The sequence below is a fragment of the Sminthopsis crassicaudata genome, chromosome 5 (genome assembly GCF_048593235.1).
Source record: "Sminthopsis crassicaudata isolate SCR6 chromosome 5, ASM4859323v1, whole genome shotgun sequence".
Taxonomy (NCBI): domain Eukaryota; kingdom Metazoa; phylum Chordata; class Mammalia; order Dasyuromorphia; family Dasyuridae; genus Sminthopsis; species Sminthopsis crassicaudata.
In genome coordinates, this window is record NC_133621.1 from 140,753,852 (window position 1) to 140,776,526 (window position 22,675).

The 22,675-nt window shown below is 32.1% G+C and overlaps 1 protein-coding gene across 23 annotated transcripts in view; it reads left to right on the top strand.

Annotated features, from left to right (window-relative positions):
* Positions 1–22,675, top strand: part of NRCAM (neuronal cell adhesion molecule) — a 321,288-nt gene that overhangs the window by 275,147 nt on the left and 23,466 nt on the right. For 6 of the 23 annotated variants that reach the window (XM_074268323.1, XM_074268310.1, XM_074268315.1 and 3 more), the window contains 10 exons: positions 546–670; positions 2,573–2,674; positions 6,518–6,715; positions 6,812–6,882; positions 8,566–8,791; positions 9,475–9,590; positions 12,172–12,376; positions 14,203–14,325; positions 14,991–15,167; positions 16,385–16,420. In XM_074268323.1, coding sequence (XP_074124424.1) covers positions 546–670; positions 2,573–2,674; positions 6,518–6,715; positions 6,812–6,882; positions 8,566–8,791; positions 9,475–9,590; positions 12,172–12,376; positions 14,203–14,325; positions 14,991–15,167; positions 16,385–16,420 — 1,379 coding nt within the window. Of the gene's footprint in view, positions 1–545; positions 671–2,572; positions 2,675–6,517; positions 6,716–6,811; positions 6,883–8,565; positions 8,792–9,474; positions 9,591–12,171; positions 12,377–14,202; positions 14,326–14,990; positions 15,177–16,384; positions 16,421–22,350; positions 22,408–22,675 lie in introns of all 23 variants that reach the window. The other 17 variants (XM_074268321.1, XM_074268308.1, XM_074268314.1 and 14 more) reach the window with 5 other exon arrangements.

The following is a 22,675-nucleotide window of genomic DNA, read 5'->3' on the forward strand; positions in this document are numbered from 1 at the left end:
AACAAATTCTTAATCAATCATGTTAATTAAGTGGCATGTAGTGCCACTACACATTAAGACACTGTATTAAGCCTTAGGTATAAACTTTAAAAGGTGAATTTTATGTAACTGTTTTGTAGGTTTTGACTTTTGGGTGTCAGGGTTTCTTAAATTGATCCATATTCTGGAACTGCATAATCAAGATGATAGTTCTAGGTAATGCAAAAAAAATACAAAAATGATTGCCCTAAAAAAGACAGTATTACAATAAAATAAAAACATCATTTTTTATAGCAAGGTATTTCTGCAGATAGAAGAAGATACCTATAAATAATATTGAAATATGTATGGCGGGGGGCAGCTAGGTGATGTAGTGGATAGTCCTGAAGTCAGAAGGACCTGAGTTCAAATCTGATCTCAGACTCTTAATACATCCTAGCTGTGTGACCCTGGGCAAGTCACTTAACCCCAATTACCTCACAAAAAAAAAAAAAAGAAAGAAAGAAAGAAAGAAATATGTATGGTGAATGAGTTTTGGGGTTACTCTGAATCTGTTCCATTTGTAGGTTCAGTATCGATAATGATCATCTAGTTATAATGAACATAAGTGATGAAGATGATGCAACCTATACTTGTGTAGCAAATACATCTTTGGACATCGTTTCTGCAAGTGCTGTGCTTAGAGTTGTTGGTAAGAATATAGTCAAATATTCAATAAATATAAAACATAAGGTTTCTGAGCAAAGAATGAAAAAACTCTGAATCTACCTCAGTTTTATGTTAGGAATAGTATACTAATTCAACTAAGAACTAATTGTGTTATTTTTGTTGTTGTTGTTGTTGAGACTATATCTAAAATATAAATAAATGCCTAACAAATAATGACTAAGTAACTACTTTAGTAATAGTTTAGTGAGCAGATAAGGAGATGGTGGAGGGATTTTTTTTCCTAAATTTCTGCTGTGTGATTATTAGTGTCATGTTTCCATAGATAAACTTCATTTTATAATTTCTATAGTATGCAGTTTCTGCTTGTAAAATCTTATATCTTTCTATTACTAATTTTTCAAAAAAAATTCTTTTATATTAATGTCATTCTGGCTCCTTCTCCAACTCCAGCTCCTGTTTACGGTAAACTAATTCAAATCTTCTTTTTCTGTCTTCTCTTCAACATAATTCACATCTCCAAATAAATGTTTATTGATTGTTTATCCTTAGGGAGAAACATATCAAATTTTTATTTTGTTGGTCATTTGCTAACATAAATAGTTTCTTCATTTTAACATTGGAGTTTCTTTTACTCAAAATGTCATTATTCATTTTTAGAACTTTTATGGATGATCATACAATCAATTCAATTGATAAAATTTATGTAATGTGACAAGAACATTTTAAAATGATACATTATTTTAAAAGATTATCATTTATATTTGTAGAGTGAAAAAACTATTTAAAATATGTAATACCACAAATTATTTTTTCATTTCAGTTCTTTGAAGGTTATGTCTGGTTTCTGTTTCTGGAAAAGTATACCTTCTCCCCCCCCCCCCAAAAAAAAAAAGCATAAAAGAGATTCATTGCCATCATTCTTGCATTTCTGATACAGGGTTAACTTGATTTACATTTATGTGATATAAATCACTAAAGAATGACAAATAATAATGCATTTATGACATGATTTTTCTGACACCTGGAAATGAAATTAGACATTACTTTCTAGATTATTTTCCATTTATCAAAACCGCTTTTCCATTCAGCACTTAAATAGTAAATCTAATTTTGTATATAATTATATCTTGGATTTTAATTTCAGTCATTTGTTAAGGTAGTGGGGCTTTAATTTGTTGGCATCTTTTGTTTCTGCTTCTGCATGAATAAACAAAAATAAATAGATATCTTTGAGGCTTTTTTAACCCCAAGGTCAAAGTCATTCCCTTAAGTGGGTACTCAGGATGGCACACTAATTCTATGGAACACTAAAAGACCATTTGGCATATTATTGCCTGGGAGTTGAGGGATTCAAGTAGTAGAGATTTTTGCAATATAATGATTATAATAAAGTGTATTTTGATGTCATACAAGGGTAAATGTACCTCCCCAAGTCCCTAACATACTGCTGTTACTAGGCAATGACTTTAAGCATCTGGTTTAAATATGCATGCTGAGATTGGTAAATTCCATTGTGCTTATTAGACTTCATTTCTAGAAATTGCTCTTATCCATTTTTTCTATGATAGAAATGTAGTTTTATAAACATCCATTCTTGTTTATGAGAAGACTCATAAATGGAAAATATTGGTGATCCATGAATTTCAATTTCCATTTTAAAAATTATAAATAATTTATCTTCACTTGAGAAACAAACAAGTGGAACTCAGCAATATTATTCAATTAAAGTTTTTCATCTGTGCCTTGAATCCCTAAAAACCCCAGTTATTTCCATTTCATTTCAGCAGCATGCCATTTTAAGACTGAATTGTGTTATGTCTATAAGATTTCCTTCCATCCTATTCCTCTCTGAATACTAGAGAGGATAATTGATGGGTCCCCTGTACTAAGATAGTTGATCATAATAGATGTGTTTGACCTGTAGATCGTCCAAATCCACCCTTTGATTTGGAGTTGACAAGTCTTCTTGAAAGAAGTGTTCAGCTGTCATGGATACCAGGAGATGAAAACAATAGCCCTATTACAGGTATGTTCAGCCATTTATTGTATTGTCATTATTCTAAAATTGAATTACACACACACACACACACACACACACACACACACACACACACAGAGGAAAATTTCTGAAGCATTTTGGATTTGAGCAACTTAATTTCTCATCAAGAGTCTCTGTTGTCTTTCATTTGACTGAACCACCAAAGAGACCTAGTAAACTTTTTTGTTAACAATGGAATTTTCTTGGCAAAGATACTGGAGCAATTTGCCATTGCCTTCTTTAGTTTATTTTATAGATGAGACAAACAGGATTAAGTGGCTTAGCCAAGGTCATGCAGCTAATAAGTATCTGAGGCTAGTTTTGAACTCACAAAGATGATTCTATCCACTGTGTCACTTAGCTGCTCTATGTACCTATGTAGATATGTTCAAAATAGATAAATTTTATGGGATAAAGAGGCAGGGAGGGAAGACATTAGTAGCAAACAGAGAATCAGGACAGGCCATTTGTAGGAAGTGTCGAGATAATCTTTAAAAGAAACCAAAAATTCTGAGACACACCATTATGGAGGAAATATGTTTTAGGCATGAGAGAGAGTCATTGCAAAAGCAGGAGATGAAACGGCTTTTATGAAGAATACCTAGAAGGTCTATTTTAGCTAGGGATACAGTTAGTGGAAGATCTAGGAATATAACCCTGATTTCTTAACTCCCAGCCCAGGGCTCTTTCTAATAGATCATACCACAGTGGAATATAATTAATTTACCTTTATGAATTAATGAGTCCAGAGAATTAATTTAATTAGGGTAAAGCCTTAAAGAAATTTTATTATTGTCAAACGAAGACATGTAAAGAAAATTTCAAGGTATTCCCTAGAGTACAAATATTATGTGCTTTTATGTTATCACTATTAAGAACAGTACTCTTGATACTTGCCTGTCTCCTGTAGGAATGGATTCTTTCAGTCATCCTCTCTTTTACTCTAATGTCAGCCTCTTTTTATTCAGTGACTTATTAATATCTTCCTTCAAGTGTGCCCAGAATTCCCCAATCCTTTAAAAAGAACAACTCTACATTTGATTCTACCAAACTTTTCACTTCCTTTCACAACCAAATCCTAGAAAAAGCTATCTACATCTACCCTCTGAAATCCCAAGTAATTACATTGTTACTTGATAGTTTCCTTTTTCTTCCTTCAATATTCTTCATTGACTAGTGATGTTATATATTACTGTTAATAAATAAGTAGGTTAGATTTAATAATTTATTCAGAATAATTTAGCAGTTTCTCACATTGAAAAGCTATCATTGGATGATAATGTTCTATTTGCCTTACAGTTTTGTAAATGTCATTATACTTTACTATCCTGAAATAGCTTTCTATTGAGACATAAATTGTCTTTGAAAAGAAATCTTTTATCAACATAACTGATGGATCATAACATGTAATTCATAGTTTTCTGATTAACCATTGCCAAGTGGAAACCAACTGTTAAAGTGTCTAATTTCAAATGAGATTTTTAGAATGCAAATGGTTGCATTTTATTGAAATATGTGGATGCTGAAGGGAAATGTACTTATTTGTAAAGTATATGCCAAAATGCGTAATGCTTTTTTTTTCCTATATGCTGTTTTACCCCAGCCCATTGTCATTTGAACTATCAATGCTTTTTAGTAGAATACAATTCAGTTTCCAATTTTATAGCATAAAGATAGCAATGGAAATATTAAAGCATAATTGTTGATGTCTTCTAAATATTAGTGAAACATCAATAAATTAGTCGATATACTTTATACTTTACATATACTTTAACACTTCAATATTTAAAGGATCTAACCTTCAACACCTTAACTATTTAATCTGCATAAGTCACCTTGGTCAAAACATTTTGTTACTTGGTTGCCAAACTTCTGCTTATGAGCTTCTCTGGACTTGGGCTAGTCTTCAAATGCCTAGCATTAAGTCTGGTCCTTTGTCCCTAAAGTTAAGACTATTCAAAGTCATTTCTAAAATAGAATAATTGCAGTCCACTGGAAGTATGTAATGCAAATTCAAATAACACGTCTATTTTGTGGGAGTCCTTAATCATGCTAATAAGAACCTGACCCTATTTGAAAGTTTTCCAGCTTGGGGCTGACCACAACTGACATTCTGCTGGCAAAGTCTTTAAGAATCCAATTCTCCACATTGCAAAAAGTCATTGGAAGGGGACTTGAATGGAGGGACATACGTCTGTCCAGAAAACAAACGTGTAGACAAGGGGAGTTTCATTTGTCTTCCCAGTAGTTGTTGAATTCTCTCCGGGTGTGAGATAGATTTTTTGTTTTGCTATATGTATAACAAAAGGAAGTATGGCCAAGTAGAAAAAGATGAACCTTGGAGGCAAGAGGAACTTGGCTTCAAGTCTTACCTCTCATACTGCTTGAATGATCCTGAAGCAAGTGACTTAAATTCTTGATATGTCAGACAACTCTCTAAGTCTTTAAGTTACAAGCAAGTTGCCAGTCTTTGTTGCTAGAGGAATTTTGCATATTAGGGGTTCTCCATATTAATGAAATTACAGATTCAGAACAACACCCTTCAAATAAAAAGAACCAAAAAATTACACAAATTTTTAATTCTTATGACTTATTCATTCTTGTCTTTATGTCACGGAAACAATAAAAGAAGATGGTTTCAACATATGGCAGATAGAGAATGAGGATAACTGATGGAAGAAATGGAGAGATCACTGTACTAGGACTTGGGAGGGCTAGCTTCTGGTATCAAGCCTTGCTATTAGTTGACTGTGCATCCCAGTGCAAATCAAGTCATTTCACATCTCTGTCGTTTCACACCTTCATTTCTTCATGAAAGAAATGATGAAGGTTACTTCCAGCTCTGAAGTCAGAGATTCAATATGCCTTAATTAAATTCATAATGTGTGCAGACAACTGCACTAGGTACTGAGGGAAATGCATCATTTAAGTAAGACTAAGACCCTGTCCTCATAAAATTTACAATCTAATAAATTGTCTGAAGAGCTTTTCAGATATGAAAAATTTTAATTCTATGATTAGTATTAAAAAAGTAAAATAGAGGAGTATAATGGAATTTTTTAGCTTTGACTTAATTTTTATAGCCAATTTATCAGATGATTTTGGGAAGAGAGGGAGAGAACAAATCAGGAGATGAAAATAATGGCTAGAGAGAGAAAGATAACTAGCCAAGAGCAGGGGGGCTACTGAATATTTCTCTATTTCCTTTTCTCTTTCTTCATCCTTTCTGTCCCGTCTCTCTCCTTTTTCCTCTTCCTCTCTCTTTTTCTTCTCTTTCCCCATCCCCATTCAAAGCTATCCAGACTTGTCCTGCATGCTCTTCCCAATGATGACTCTTATCTAGGAGAAAAAGTCAAAACTATAATCTCAAAATATTAAACTATCATTCAATCTTTAGAAATGACTATAGAGGGTGAGGCAGTAATTTTTCCAGTAATGGACAATACTTATAAACTAGAGCAAAACACACACACATACATTTTTTCTAGAGATTTCCTGAGCAACTCCACACCTTTTTTAATTTGCTAAATCTCATATATCAGAAAGACTGGAACCATTAAATATTGATAATAATGGTTGCAATATGAAGTACTAGCTATTTAAATGAGATTTTTCTTCAAAGTTAGGTAATTCACAATGCCAGACAGATCAAATTATAAAATTTATGTAAAGCACTTTGTAAGCCATAAAGCCTTATTAAAACGCCACCTATCATTAACCTTATTAAAATAGCCCATTTATTTCTTCATCAAAAGCTATTCCTAGCAACCAGGTCTCTCCTGTGAGTGAAATTCACTGGGGATTTTTTGGTCTGTTTTTTGTTTTTGCTAGATTTCATCATTGAATATGAAGATTCCTTGCATGAGCCAGGCATATGGCATCACCACAGTGACGTTCCTGGAACACAAACAACAGCAGAGTTGAAACTTTCTCCTTACGTAAAATATTCTTTCCGTGTAATTGCTGTCAACAGTATTGGTAGAAGTCTTCCCAGTGAAGTATCAGAATATTATATGACTAAAGCAGCAGGTAAATGAAGCATTCTGGTTTTTACAAGAGTTTACTTGTTCAAAATCCAAAAGTCCAAAATGAGGACTTCTTCACATGTTACTATTTAACTTCCAGAACCAGAAGAGAATCCTACTGCTGTTGAAGGAATAGGATCAGAGCCTGATAATCTGGTGATTACATGGCAGGTGAGCTTATTAACCTAACAACTTCATTTTTTAAAATAAATTTTATTGACATATTTTGTTTTTACATCATCTAAATCTCCCAATATCTCTTTCCCTTCCCCTCCCAGAGAGCTAACAAAGAATTATTTAAAAGAAAAAAGTGAAAGGGAGAAAACTCAACAAAACCAATTAGTACATTGAAAATATCTGATGATTGATGCACCCTACCACCACTGTACAGGAGTAGGGGACAGTGTCTTCATCTGTGTCTTCTTTAGCATCTTCATTTTTGACATGTAGTAAGAGTCATGGGATGTTCATGGGAAAATTGCATTATTTCTGTGGATTTCAGTTTCCTTATCCCTAACATTTCAACTATATATCTCATGCTACTGGTTCAACAAAGTACCTTGTAAACTTTACTACTATAAAATTTTAATCTTTGATGATTGTATTTATCAAATTATAAATCAAACCATCAAAAAAGAATATTGACTTTTCAAAATATGTAACAATTCAATTTTCTCCTTCAAATATGAGGGATAGAATAGGTCTTCATAGTCCTTTGCAATTATAAATTCTGGGATCCCAAATCCACCTTAACCAAAACTGTTCTATAATGAAATACAGATGATACTGCTCAGTATTTGAATGAGTAACATATTTAAATAGTGTGGCATGTGCTGGTTTGGTGGGACTCTGTGTATATCTTAGATTAGTAGTTTTTAGGAACCAACACCTATAGTGGATAGATAGAAAGCTAACATCCATGGGGGAATTGGTAAATTAGAATATTCCATTCTCTGACCCACTTTTGAGAACAAAGGACAAAAAACAACAGCCCACTACCATTTAATTGTATAATTACTTAAAACATTTAACCTCTCTGTGTTCAGCTTCTTTGTCTGTTAAATTGAGGAGATTGCACTATATCAGCAGTTATTAACCTAGTCTGATAAAACTTGTGGACCCTTTCTCATAGTAATGTTTATAAATGAATACAATAAAATACATAGGATTACAAAGGAAACCTACAGTGAAACACATTTTAAAATAGATGTATTTTAAGTCCCAGACTAAGAACCCCTGGATTACATTATCGTTTAAGCTCTCTTGCAGCTGTAACATTCACACGTGTGTGTGTGTGTGTGTGTGTATGTGTGTTAGAGCAAGGAATATTAATATTAATGAATGGAGTAATTAGGTCATGATGCAGAGCTAATTCTTCTTTTTCTATTACTCCTCTTTCATGCCATTCTGCAGTCTTTTGCTTGTACCCATGTAGCTTACTTGATCTCTTCTCATTGATATTAGATCTCTGCTGATCCATTCATCTCTCTGTTCATTTATCTCCATCCCTTCCCAGATGTTTTTCCTATATTTATTGTTTTGTGACAAAGTCTAACTTCTTTGAAAATTTGATCTCCAATAAATTTTGTTTTCCATCATAGCTAGAAAAAAAAGATAATTTCCCAAGGAAAAAAAATAGCCTCTACTGTTGATTTCAGCATTTCCTATATTTACTGATTTTATTTACACTTAGGAATTGAGTTTCTTGTAAGAATAAAGTGTTAAAATGTAATGTGATTAATACAGCATGACTTTTTAAGAGGTTTCTAAAATTTAATGCCATTTTATTTTGGGTTATTTCTTGTGGTTTGATTTTTATGTTGTTATTAGTTTGTTGTTGTTTTTTTTCTGTAGCCCTTAAAAGGTTTTGATTCTAATGGACCTGGTCTTCAGTATAAAGTCAGCTGGCGTCAGAAAGATGGTGATGATGAGTGGACATCTGTTGTAGTTGCAAACGTATCCAAGTACATTGTATCAGGCACACCAACCTTTGTTCCATATTTAGTGAAAGTACAGGCACTAAATGATGTGGGATTTGCTCCAGAGCCTGTGATAATCATTGGGCATTCTGGAGAAGACTGTGAGTGTCTTTTCTTTTTTTATTTATGCTCTTTTTTTGGAGACTGGTTCTTTGGAAGTGCAGGGGTCACCCACAGGCATTCTCAATGTTGGCCGATAATGAAGCTTCAGCTTATTTTTCCAACCCAGGCCAGTCCTTAAAACCTGGGATTCCTCTGTGAGGATTTCCATTTCAATCCTGGTCTTGGTACAGAAATCTGCTCAGTACCTGAGTTCTGTATCTCATAAATCCCAGACTCAAGTGATCCTCCAGCCTCAACTTCCCTCAATAGAAGAGATTGCAGGTATACCTCATCGCACCTGGTACTTTTATTCCGAAAAAAATAAATATGACTATCATTCAAAGTCACTGCATTTTTTGAGCACCAGTAGAGGGGAGGGAGGAGGCAGCTTTTTGTGGCAATATTATTTCTATGGGCAATGCTTGGGGACAATTGCTTGGGGAGCCAGATTTTAAAATTTCATTGCTCAATAAAAATGCCCAGAATGTTGACGACAATACAATTTAAAAAACAAATGTTTTACTTTTGTATATCCATATTTTTGTATATCCATAGCCAAACTAAGACAGCCTTTTAAAATGGATACTAAAATCCATTTCTAAACCATTTTTTTGGTGAATAAAACCCAGCATAAATAATGTGATAACCTGCTTCTAAGTCCTACTCTTTTCATTTTTTCCAGTACCAATGGTGGCTCCCAGCAATGTGCATGTGAATGTGGTGAATAGCACCTTGGCTGAAGTACACTGGGAGCCTGTACCCCCAAAAAGTATTCGAGGACACTTGAAAGGCTATCGGGCAAGTAAAGGGGAGCACTTCCCCATTGTTTTCACTGTTATTGATTTCTCTTTAGCTTTAAATCAAAGACTTACTATACTGAGCTAGGTCCACTTCCTGGGTCAGTTGTAGAATCAGATCTTTGGAGAAGCTCAGAATTACTGAAACATGGAATCAAGAAGACCAATATTCCAATCCAGTTTAAGACAATTATAAGGTTAAGTAAGTCACTTAACATTTCTCAGCCTTTGTCTTCTTGTTTATAAAATGGGGAAAACAATACTACCCAATTCACAGTGTTGTTATAAGGATCAAATGGGACGATATATCCAAAGTGCTTTGCTAGGTTGAAAGTAGTATATAGATATTAGTCATCAAGTTGTAGAACTTTGAAAAGCAGATTTGATGAAATCAATATAGAACATGTTGATATTCTGATATAGAATATTTAATCAAATCAATCTAGAAATTCTATATTCAAATATAGAAAATATATTTGAGAATTTATCTGAACCATCTTAGATGCTTTCCATTATGATGTATACCTAAACAATCTCAAGTGGTGATCCAAGATTAGAATTTCTTAATGCCATACAATAAAAGGCCAAAAAATAATAAAATATTCTGGAAATTAATGTAATTATGTGTGGATTACTAGCTTTCAAAGAATGTTAATATGATAAAATGTGCTTAATACTAAAACTAGAGAATCAAAGGAATAATAGATAGAGTGCCATTCTTGGAGTCAGGAAGACATGAGTTCATGTCCCCAGTTATGACACAGAATTAGGAAACCTGTGGACAGGCTGTATGACCATCTTTTAACTTCTCTGTGATCTAGGCAACTCTCTAGAACTGTAAGTTACAGAAAAATTGCCAATATACATTAGTAGAAATGCTCCATACTTGAAGAAAATACAAGTTAGGGTTAATGCTGTATCACAATTTTGCCTTTCTTTGATAATTCAAATGGCACTTCAAAACCTTAGAGTACCTCAAAGTCTTTCTTATAAAAAGTGATCATCGTTGCCCTGACAAAGTATTAGGAATGCTGATTAATGGTGTTTTAAAAATGCTAAAAATGTCTAGTGACTGTTTTAAATACACTAAATTTCCTGACTTGTTATTCTACTCCAGGAAGTTAATTTTTTAAACTGTTATTATGCTCATTTTATTAAAAATTAAACATGGTAAAACAATATATACACAGGCAATGACTGATTCTTGGCACAGCCTAATTATGCCTTAGGAATACTGAAGAACACAACAAATAACAGTATGATAAGTTGGCCAACATCCAAAGCCAAGCAGAATTTTTCTCACCTACATCATTTCCTATAATGAATTTTCTGATTGTATCTGAGAATTAAATATAATCTGTACTCAATAAATAATTGTCCATTAACTGATTTAATGCTGATTGATATTTCTGGAAAAATTACAAAAAAGTTCCTCTCCTCTATTTTGCTATTAATGTTTAAAAAAATTAAAGCAAACATAAAATTACTATAACTGCCATTAATCATTGTTTGATTCTCCCAAACATAAAATTACTGGGAGTTAATATTTACTCTATCTTTATGTTACCTTTTCTACAATCACTATATTTTTTACCAATGAATTTTAGCTTAATCATTATCATCCATTTCCTGGATTACTGAAGCAAACTATTGCTTTATGTCTGTCTAATAAAATATTCTTGCTCTTTTTTTCCACTTGTGTCAGACTCTTTATCAATTGGGGTTTTTTCTTGACATTTCCTGGAATAGTTTGCAATTTTCTTCTTCACCTCATTTTACAGGTGAGGAAATTGAGGCAGAGTTAAGTGACTTGTCTAGAGTCACACAGCTAGTTAAATGTTTGAGGCTGGATTTGATTTTTTGGAAGATGAATCTTCCTTAATCCAGGCCCAGTGCTCTCTCCACTTATTCATTTGCCTTTTGACTATACTAAAAAAGACATTATTTACCTTATTTCTTTCTTACCTAATCTTAATCACTGAATGGGCAAGTGCCTTCATCAAACTAAGACCTGTTAAACATCTAGCTTAAAAAGCATAAGGTCTCCCATTGCATCCAAGGCCATCTCCAGTTGTCCTGATCTATATTTTGCCACTGAACCAAGATGTCTCTGGGGGAGAAAGTGAAGCAGGTGACCTTGCACAGCCCTCCCTCACTTAAATCCAGTTCACTTGCATGTAAGGGCACCATTTCCTGGATGTCATGGTCCTTTTTGAGAATGAGGAACAAATGACAACAATAAAATAAATTTGTCATTATATTATCCATACCTAATTTAGTTTTCCAATGGTCTGTGGAGTTCAGATTCCTTTTTCTCATGGAACCAAAAAGACATGAGCTCAAAACCTATCTCAGAAAATTATTAACAAAGTAACCTGAGCAAGTCACTTAATCTCAGCCTCAGTTTCCACATCTGTAAAATGAGAAGGTTAGACTAGATGGCCTTTAAAATCCCCTCTATGTGTAAATCTAGGAAGTAGGAACTTTCCTGAAAGAAGATAAACTTACTATGCTTGTTTAACCCCAATTCCTTTCAGTGTTCTCCCCTTCATATGTTATTAACTTTCTTTTAATCAATTTAGATTTACTACTGGAAAGTAAAAAATTCATCTAAGAGGAATAAGCGTCATGTTGAAAAAAAAATCCTCACTTTCAATGGCAATAAGACACATGGCATGTTGCCTGGCTTGGAGCCTTTTAGCCATTACATGCTGAATGTTCGAGTTGTCAATGGGAAAGGAGAGGGACCTGCCAGTGTTGACCAAGTATTCAATACTCCAGAAGGAGGTATGAGATTAACATGTTAGAAAGAATGAGAACTTTGCTATAATCAAACAGGCCATTTAAGCATCTTGGAGATCTCTATATGGCAGAGTAGTCTCTATTTTGGAAGTCAATATTTGATTTTCCTACATGGTTACACATCAAAACCAAAAACATATATACAAACAGAGATATTAAAGTGCATGTGGGCAGAACTGTCAGTCACTTACCTGATGTGTTTTTAGGGGAGCCAACAAATCTATTTATCTATTCACTCTTCTCTGTAACTAGGAATTATGCATCAGACCACAGTAAGTAACCTGTGTCGTCTAGTGTTATTAGCTCTGACCATTAAGAGAGAATAATCTGTTAATGCTTAAGACCTGGACTCAATATTTTGGAAGTAAGGGGTTCCCTAGTATATAGTCTTGCCCTACTTACTTTTTCTCTAGCTTTTCTTAGGTCTGGAAGAAACTTCTTTTTTCCCCCAACACTTTTACAGGTCAAAGATAAGACACACCTCAACAAAGAAACTCAAATGAAACAAATACAACCAAGTAAGACATTCAGAGTTTCCGTGCAAAGTTGACATACTTCAATTTTTCTCGGATACTAAGCCATCCATTCCTTTCCTATCTAGTCCTTTCTTAGTGCTCCTTTTTTCTCCTTCTTTTGACCATAGTAACTAACTACTATAGGAGCAATCCATTTTATATTTAGAATCAAAGTTTCCAATTAATATTTTAAAGTATTTCACCAAAAAGAGATTTTTTTGTTACTATTGTTCATATATCACTGTCAAGTTGTTGTAGAGAGTGATAGTTGAACTATAGGAAAAAAACTGATAATTTTGGGGGGCCAATGTGTAGGTGTGGCCTTAATGATATTAAAGAAATATAAAAAATGTTGCAGAATAATATCTGATAAAACTTTACTAAATATATTGTCAATAACATAAATACAAATATAGCAAATGTGTATTAAACACCTTCCATGTGTAGAGCACCTTGCTAAGCTATAGAGTGGTATAAAGTTTAGATAAGACATATTCCCTGATCTCCAGGATCTTACATTCTAAGAGCAGGCAAGATACCAACACAGACAGTTATAATCAGAACTAAACTGATAAAGGTTTAACAATTGGCTCTTTAGGAAAAAGTATGTTTGATGAACTTTTACATTTAATTTGTATCATTAAGATTTTAAGTGGGTTTTTTTGTGATCAGTCATCAAAAAAAAAAATCAAATCCTGACTTTTGCTGCCTTTGTTGATTTCTGAGGTCCAATTCATCTAAAACAGAGTATGTGGAAGGGCTAAAAGGATTAAGGTAGAAGAGTAAATGACACCAATGCCAGACAAAATTTAAATATTTTTAGTTGGGCCAGACAAAGCCATTTAAGATTATTGAGAAGAGGATTGATATGATCACTTAGAATCTTATGATTAAGATTTGTTAGGATCTTAGGAAGATTAGGCATTAAGAAAATTATTCAGGCAGCTGCATTAAGAAAAGATGGAATAGCAGAGAACAGGTTAGATGTAAGAGACAACTGCAAGAATCTCAGATAGTGGTTCTCAAAGTGTGGTCCATGGAGCACTTAAGGTCCCTGAGCTTTCAAAGGGTCCCCAAGTTTAAAACTATTTTCATAATATTACCTAGATGTAATTTGCCTATTCAAAACTGATATGGCTCAATGATAATCCCTAGCAATAATTATATCAAACAAAACAACTAACTCGAGGCTTTAATATTTGGAGTTTTATGTGCTTTTGTGTAATGTGGTATTTTTTAGTATAATGTACAATATTTAAAGAAATTATTTATACTACTTTATTTTCTCATTACAAGTCCCCAGTGCTCCTCTTTTTCTGAAGATTGTTAATCCAACCCTTGATTCACTAACTCTGGAATGGGATCCACCAAGTCATCCAAATGGTATTTTGACAGCATATACCCTGAAGTTTCAGCCAAGTAAGTTACTGGGGGGAATGGAGAGATGAAGAAAAAGGGAAAGAAAAGCCTGTCTTTTCACATCTTAGCTGATTGATTCTTTAAATATAGTTATTTGTTTTATCACTTAATACTGTTTAATTTTTAAAAGTTGTGTGATTTAATTATCAGAATTCACACTCAATATTTTCATTTGAAGAGAATGATTATGGACGTTATAAAACAACAGGTGTAGAGCATGTAATTTTTCATCATTGGTCAAAAGTTAGTAAAAATGGACATGCCATCATTAGTAAGTCAAATGAAGTCTGTAACTATAATATCAGTAAGACTAATAACTCTATGTTGAATTGATATGCTGCCTCTAAGCTGACATTTATGGATTAATTACATACAACTGTATTTGAAGACTTTCAAGAAATCATATTGTGATCCCAATTGTAGATTATTTCAGAATTTTTCATATTGGTTTTCTAAGCCACCACCCCATCTCCATTTATTGTAAAAGTTCTAAAAATTTAGTATAATATTAGCCTCATGAAGCAAAGAATGAACAGGATATAGAAAGAACAGAATAGGAATAATGTAGATTTGAGCTTTTGGTTAGCTATCTGCAGAAATGCTGATTGTGTTTCTATTATGAAATGGCATTGCTAATTGTTAATGTGTTTGTTTTCCCATGACAGTTAACAGCACACATGAATTGGGTCCTTTGGTAGATATAAAAATTCCAGCCAACATGACAAGCCTAATTTTAAGAAATTTAAGTTATAGCACACGCTACAAGTTTTATTTCTATGCACAAACCTCAGCAGGATCTGGAAGTCAAATAACTGAGGAAGCTGTGACAACTGTGGATGAAGGTAAGATGGGTATGTATAAACAGTCTTCCTATCTGTTCCAATAAGTCAATATGCTGGCCTTTTAATGATTCCACACTTTGACTCTCTTTAAGGAATATCTTTGTACATGTCATGTAAAGATTTTTGGTGACTCTTTATTATTGTATATATTTTAAAACCAAACTAGTGCAACCATTTCAAGTTTAGCATGAAAATTTTAAAGGTTATACTTAGTATTAGGGGGAAAATTTGAAATTTTGCCAGGTGGTTGAATTTTATTTCTATTTTTCCTTCCTTTCTCTCTCCCTCCCTCCTTTTCTTTGTTCTTTTCTTCACTTCTTCCATTCCTCCCTTTCTCCTTCCCTCCTCTCTCTCTGTCAGTCTCTTCTGCCTTTTATTTCTGTCTTCCCTCTCTATTTCTCTCTTTCTTTCTCTACTCTCTATCTCTCTCTCATAACAAGATGGTATAGTGGAAGAGGTCATGATTTGTGAATTTCACTATATACATGAATTAGTCACAATTTCTCTGACTTTGTTTCCTCATCTGTAAGATTGAGGAACTGGACCAGATAATCTCTAAAGTTTTTTTTTTCCCTCTAAAAACAATCATTCTAAAGGCTAATTAAATAACCCATTAATTTTCTCTGAGATGGACAAAGACATTAAATTCACTACTGTGACTAGAATGAAAAAGCAAAAATCTTATTAAAGGACCCAAAGCAAAAGAAAGAAAAAAAGAAAAAGAAATAGTTTAATGGAGCCAGAAGTATCTGCTATAATTATTTTAGACTTTATAGTCCTTTGGAATTTGAATGACTAATATTTGAGAGGATTTGGGAGAAATAATGATGATACCAAGTTCATTTTTTTTTTTGGTTTTCTGGCTTTTTAGTTTAATTTAGTTTTAATGCTTTTTAGAAGTTACCAATTTAATTTTGAGAAGTTTTCTTAAATCTTATAATTGGTTAGCTCCTTTTCTAAAAGTTGTTTGGAACATCTTAAGCTTGTGTTGGTCTTCATCTTTAGAACAAAGCACAAAAAATATGACGTAAATGATGTGTGGATAGTAACTTTGTTTTTACTTCTTGATGCACTTGCAACAGAATATCTTGTAGTACCTTTCATTATGCTTACATTACTGGCGTCTTAATAAATAATTTTTTTTCTAATTTCTCTGCATTCACTTCCATCTTCCAACTAACCCTATAGTATTCTATTTTTGTTTTCTTTCATTGAAGCTGGTGTTCACCCACCTGCTGTGGGTGCAGACAAAGGTAAATTAAATCACCTGCATGACTTTGTAAATGTGTAAAACTTGCAATATAATGCATGGATAATTTCAGCATGGTTATCATAGGGCATGCCTTGACTACATAATAGAGGAAAATTAAATATAAAATAAATCTAGAAAATGCTTAAGGAGGAATTCAGTACAATATATCCTTTGACTTAAGTTCTATTCTCTTTGGGTATAAAAATTCATGCATTCACCAAGAAAATTTCCTTTTTAAAGAAAGGCTAGTTAGGTAACTCATCTCAGTCTACTTTGATACGATTATGATCAAATTGGACAGTCTCAATATTTATGGTTAATCATTTTCCTCATATCTTCCCTAAATAAGAGGTTCCTATCTTATTCTAATTAAAAACCCTTAAAGATTTCTGATCTTAGGGCATTTTATTTATTTATTTTTTTGGTACAGAATGTCAATGGACAGTGATTTCATTATAATAACCCTAAATAATGAGAATGATAAATCATTAGAGAACCAGTAATATGTCTATATGGAATTACTCAGATTGTATTTGTCCATGAGGGGTTACTATTATTAGAGCTTCTTTGTATTGTAAAACATGGGACAGATTTGGTGTTGAGGAATGAATGAGATTACAAGTTCTAATTTTTAAAATAACTTTGATAATGTATTATATCTATTTTTTCATTCTGGTTGAAAAGTATATGTGGCATTTTAAATTAAATTAAAATTGCTAAATTAAACTGTAATGTTTATCAATGCAAAAGTTTTTTTTTTTCCCTCTAAAAACAATCATTCTAAAGGCTAATTAAATAACCCATTAATTTTCTCTGAGATGGACAAAGACCTTAAATTCACTACTGTGACTAGAATGAAAAAGCAAAAATCTTATTAAAGGACCCAAAGCAAAAGAAAGAAAAAAAGAAAAAGAAATAGTTTAATGGAGCCAGAAGTATCTGCTATAATTATTTTAGACTTTATAGTCCTTTGGAATTTGAATGACTAATATTTGAGAGGATTTTAATTAAATTCTTTGAGCATATTAATGTTAACTTGCTACCAGCAAATAAATAGACCAATAAGAATATTATCTTGGACCCTTCCTGTTCTGTTACTTTTCCATAGAATATTACATGAGTATCTTCGGCCTATTATAACTGATACATTATAGCAACATTTGTTGTAAAATACATTTTTTAAGTTAATGCTATTTTAGTAATAATTCTTCATCATAGGATTGGATATATATTCTACTGAAGAAATATGTTAGACCTTAATTCCATTTAATGCTTCCAAACTTTAAAAATAATGTTTAAATAAGAAAAAAAAAACTTATCTCATTAAATAGGATTATATTTTTTAAAGTTCTGTACTTTAAAAGACACAAAGTAAAAATTCTTAAATTAAGAATATTATATTTATATGTAATTATTTTCCTGGCAGGCTTGAAGACATTTTTATGCTTTGCCCATCATTTGACCTTATTGATTTTACAGGCATTATCAAAGGAAAACATCTTGTGTAACAGTTGGTGGAAGCAAATTAAGCTAAGGATTGAAATAATCAAATATTGTTTGTAGAAACTGAAGACTGACTAATATCTAAAACTATGCAACAAATAAGGAGATTTCATTCCTTTTCTTAAATGTAGCTTATTTAACTTATAACTGGTGCTTAATATACCAGTATACTTTACAACTTGACAAAGTTCCTTCTCAAATATAAGCCAGTTGTTAACATGCCTTATACATGACAACTAATGATAATGGCATGTTAATATGGCACAAAAAGTTCCTGCATAGGATTTGGAGAATGATGCTCCTTAAAATAAATATATGACCTAATTCACTGTAATTTCTTCAGTTTGGGATTCTATTAGATAGATTTCTAATTATAAAAATATCAGCTTACTCTTTGATGTCACAAATGCTTAGTATTTTCAAAGTTTTATTTCTTTACTGATATTCCTAAAGTTATTTTCCCTCTTAAATCATACCAATAGTTTATTAAAAAATTCTTCCCACTTCCTTTTAGATGTGAAATGATGTAATTGAAGGTATACTTATAATGCATTTTCACTAATTGCCCAGGGCAGATATCGGTGTTAGATAATTCAGCATTCTTCATCCATTTATAGTATAAATGAAGGGAAAGTATTTACTTTTATAAAGAAATTGTCTAAAATATTTTATTATATACTTTTTAACAAGGTGTGAAGTGAAAAACTCAATTATAAGATGTGTCCCTATGTATCTTAAAGAAATGAGTATATTTGATATAAATATTCTTACTTTAAAAAGTATTATGAATTGGTTGTCTCTGATTTTACCAGAAAGTATCTGTGTATTATTAGCTGAATCACAGATTATGGGAAATGGATTTGGTCATCAAAAAGACCCTTTTCTTACCTCCTAAATCGAGCATCTATAACTACTAAGGGGGCTTCCTAAAAAAAGGTAACTGTTTCATGCAGGCTGCTGAGTTTGATTTTAAATGGGGACTTCACTATATATATATATAGTATGTATGTATGTATGTATATATATATATATATATACATATATATATATATATAAGAATTACTTTTTCTGTGACTTCATTATCTCTGTATAAGGTATGTCTCCAAATTGTCATTTCCTTTTTTTGAAAGTTTTATTTTGAAAACTACTCTTCATCATGACATCTTAGCTCCAGTGTAGATGCATAACTAACTCTTGCCAAAATGTGATCCTTCTGCATAAGTAAAAATGCCTTAAAGAGGCTTATTTACAGAGAACAACAATAAATCAGTGGCACAGGCTGGATATTGTGGCTACAGGATTTAGATCTCTCCTAAATCAAGCATTACCCAGAATAGTCAATTGGGTAAATTAAAAAAAAAAATTCCTAATTGAGTTTTGCTCATAGTGGTTTGTTCTTTAATAGAAATTAAAATCCATACTTTTCTAAATAAAAGGATTTTTCCCAATTATGATGTAATTTGAGAAGTAAAAGAGATAGATGTTTTTTAATAATTGAAATCTTTTACTCTGATTAATCATTTCCATGTGTCAGTAAGATGTATACATAGTAAATTAATACTACATAGTTGCATGTGTAACAACTTCTGATCTTAATAAACATAGTAGAGTTATACTTCAGTGAAAATGATTATTTTAATCTTGATGAAACATTCCATTAACTTCAGAGAAATAGCTGCAATTAAAAATCTAAAGTAGAGCTTACATTTTTTGGTAAAAAATATTCATCATAAGCATTTATACTTAGTCATGGACAGTAGCAGACAGACCCTTTTGGTAACTTGATAAATTCTTTGTATCTCTTCTCTGAATAATGCATAAATGTATAAATAAAAATACACAGAATTACAAAGCAAACAAATTACCTGGAACATATAAGGAAAATCAGAGTATTTTTTAAGTTTGTGGACCCTGTTAAGAATCTCTGATCTAAAAGAAGTTAATTTTTATAGTTTGGAATAAATGATGAATAAAAGTGATACAGATAGCAATTATTAGTTTAATAGTGATGCAAAAGTAAAAAATGGTTAGCAATAAGTTCTAAGTAGTACCATTTGACTAATTGCTAAATTAAATTGACAAGTACTAATGATGGAGACTAGAAATAAACAAAATATGTAGCCTCTGACAATTAATATAGACTTCAATATTAAAATTCAATTTCAATAATAATTTATTAATTACTGTATATTCAGTACTGCATTAGCCAGTGGGAATTTAGAGATAAAAGCAGGACAGATCCTACACTCAAATAGCTTTTTGTACTGAAAAGAAATAATCTTAATGGAGATAAGTGAAATGTGTAGATATGAATATAGCTGCATATATTTGTATATATATGTAAGGAAAGGAAATATGAATGCTAAATTTATATACTATTCTTCAGTCCAGCGATACTGGCCTTTTTGTTGTTTATCAGATAAGCTATTAGCTCTGGGAATTTTCACACTTTGTCTCTTATCCGTGGAATATACTCAAACCCTCCTCATCTCCATCTCTTAACTTCTCATCATACATAAAATCCCACTTTCTGCAGGAAAACCTTCTTAGATTCTCATAATTCTAATACTTTCCTTCTGTGGATTATTTATTTATCTTGTGTATAATTTATTTGTACATAATTGCATGCATATTGTCTCTGCCTATTGGATTTATAGCTCCTTGAGAACAGGAATTATCTTTCTTTATATTCTCAGTGCTTAGCACAATGCCTAGCACATAATAGGTAATTAGTAATATTTAGTGGATGACATTATATACTATACTAAATGTAAACTATTCTGTGTTTTTTTAAAAAGGCAGCAATTAAGCTTTTTAAAAATAACTGATAATTAAACTCTATTATATAGGGACTTTCAATACACAAGAGCCTTCTGTTATCCCTTTATTCAAATTTGTTCTATTCAAGGATGACTTCTATTTCTACCTCTACAGTAAATGATCCATGCTCCCTGAACTATAGATCAAAAGACTCTTTTTAAGATTTCTTCCTATGTTTTGACTTGCTGAACAGAGAGTTCACACATTTATTAATCTAATTACTTATTCATAATCAGTCAATCTGAAGGTATGACTTTTACCTTTTGATTTAAGAGAGGAAGAAGAATAAGACATAATCAGAAGTGAAACTTTTTAAAATGTACATCTGCAAAAGGACTAACTCTCCGATGTGTAATCTATACTGATATAACCATATACAAATATAGCTGTATGTTGGTTATTTGACAGTGTCCAATTATGGTTGCCAAAATGACGTAATGAAAACTGAGTTTTCTCATATGTAATTGTAGAAAGTTCCTTTCATTTTTGATTAAAATAAATTAATCCAGGGAGAAAAATGAAATTTATTCCCCTAAGCAATGGTGCTTTTTATTTTCATCCTTGAAGTATTTGAACAAGGTAATGAAATATATTTTTTAATCTTCACATCTAATTATGAATATGTTGATCAGTTTAAGTGTGTAAAAATTGTCCACATTTAACTGATTTAATTCACTTTTTATATAGCTTTAGAATTTATAAAAACTTGTATATTTTTTTTAAATTCATAGTAAATTCAATAAAACATCAATAGAGTTGAATGAAATAGCACACGTGGTTTGAATTATTTTACTAAATGCATTTTTCCTAGTTCCTAGCAACTCACTGAGTCTGCCTTTTTTTGATACTTAGCATGATGGCTAGCATAACAATTGAATTTTCATATTCCTCTCTACTAGTAATATCTCTTGGATTTGTAACAGGGGTGGTTTAGGAAAATGTAAGTGAATTAACTTGAGAAAAGGAGTCTTTACCTTGTCAGCAATATTCACCATCTTTGGATAAATTAAATATTCAAGAAGATTAAGCTTGAAATCAGCTTTAGAATGTTTATTCTTATTGGCAGCAAGGGTCAAGTGGTCTGCTTTTCCTACTTCAAGAGAGGCTTTCAGCTTCTTTCTGGTTGTTCTGAGATAATGTAGTATACTTCTGAATTTAATTCCAAGATTTGAATTAATACATTGCTACTATATAATTTACTTTCATGGAGGAAGCTTTCTCAACATAAAAAAGATTATGGCTGGTCAGCCTAAAAAGATAATGCCTGCATCTTTAAAAAATAAATAAATAAACCTTGAGTTAAAATCTACTGAATCCCTTTGGTGCAGGCTGCCAAGATTGAGATAATTGTCATCTTAAAGTTAACTACAGATTTTGCTGTAGTTGATTTAGTAAGGCCTTTAGTTTCCAGAGTCATTTATGTTTTCTGTGACTTCATATTTTATGAATGAAGCATAAAAATGCTTGAAAAAACTGCATGAGTTTTAAGCGTGCATGTGTAATCAGAAAATCTTGACAGGTAAGGTTGTTTTTTTTGTCAGTAGTGTGTCTTGCAAACAATTTTTTACTCTTTCTTCTTTCTTCTTTTCTCTGCTAACGGATATTCAGAAATCCATTTTGCAACTTCTCCTGCTATGCATACTAGCCGTCCAACATTCTATAAGGGTACTGTGAGCTTCTTTTTCATTACAAATATGGTAGGGATAGCTACAAAACCCCTTTTCTGTGAAGCTGGCATTAAGGGATTGAAGTAGACACAAGGAAAAGTTGCATTATCCTAAATCAATCTATGTTATGATTCAGTAAATGAATGCTATAGCATTTCCCAGGACTAACCATCTAAATATGTCAGTTTGCGTTATTCAGGATCTTTGTGGTCAAATCATAGACTGAGTTCTATGTTTTTCTATATTAGTGAAGGAGATTTAATTGT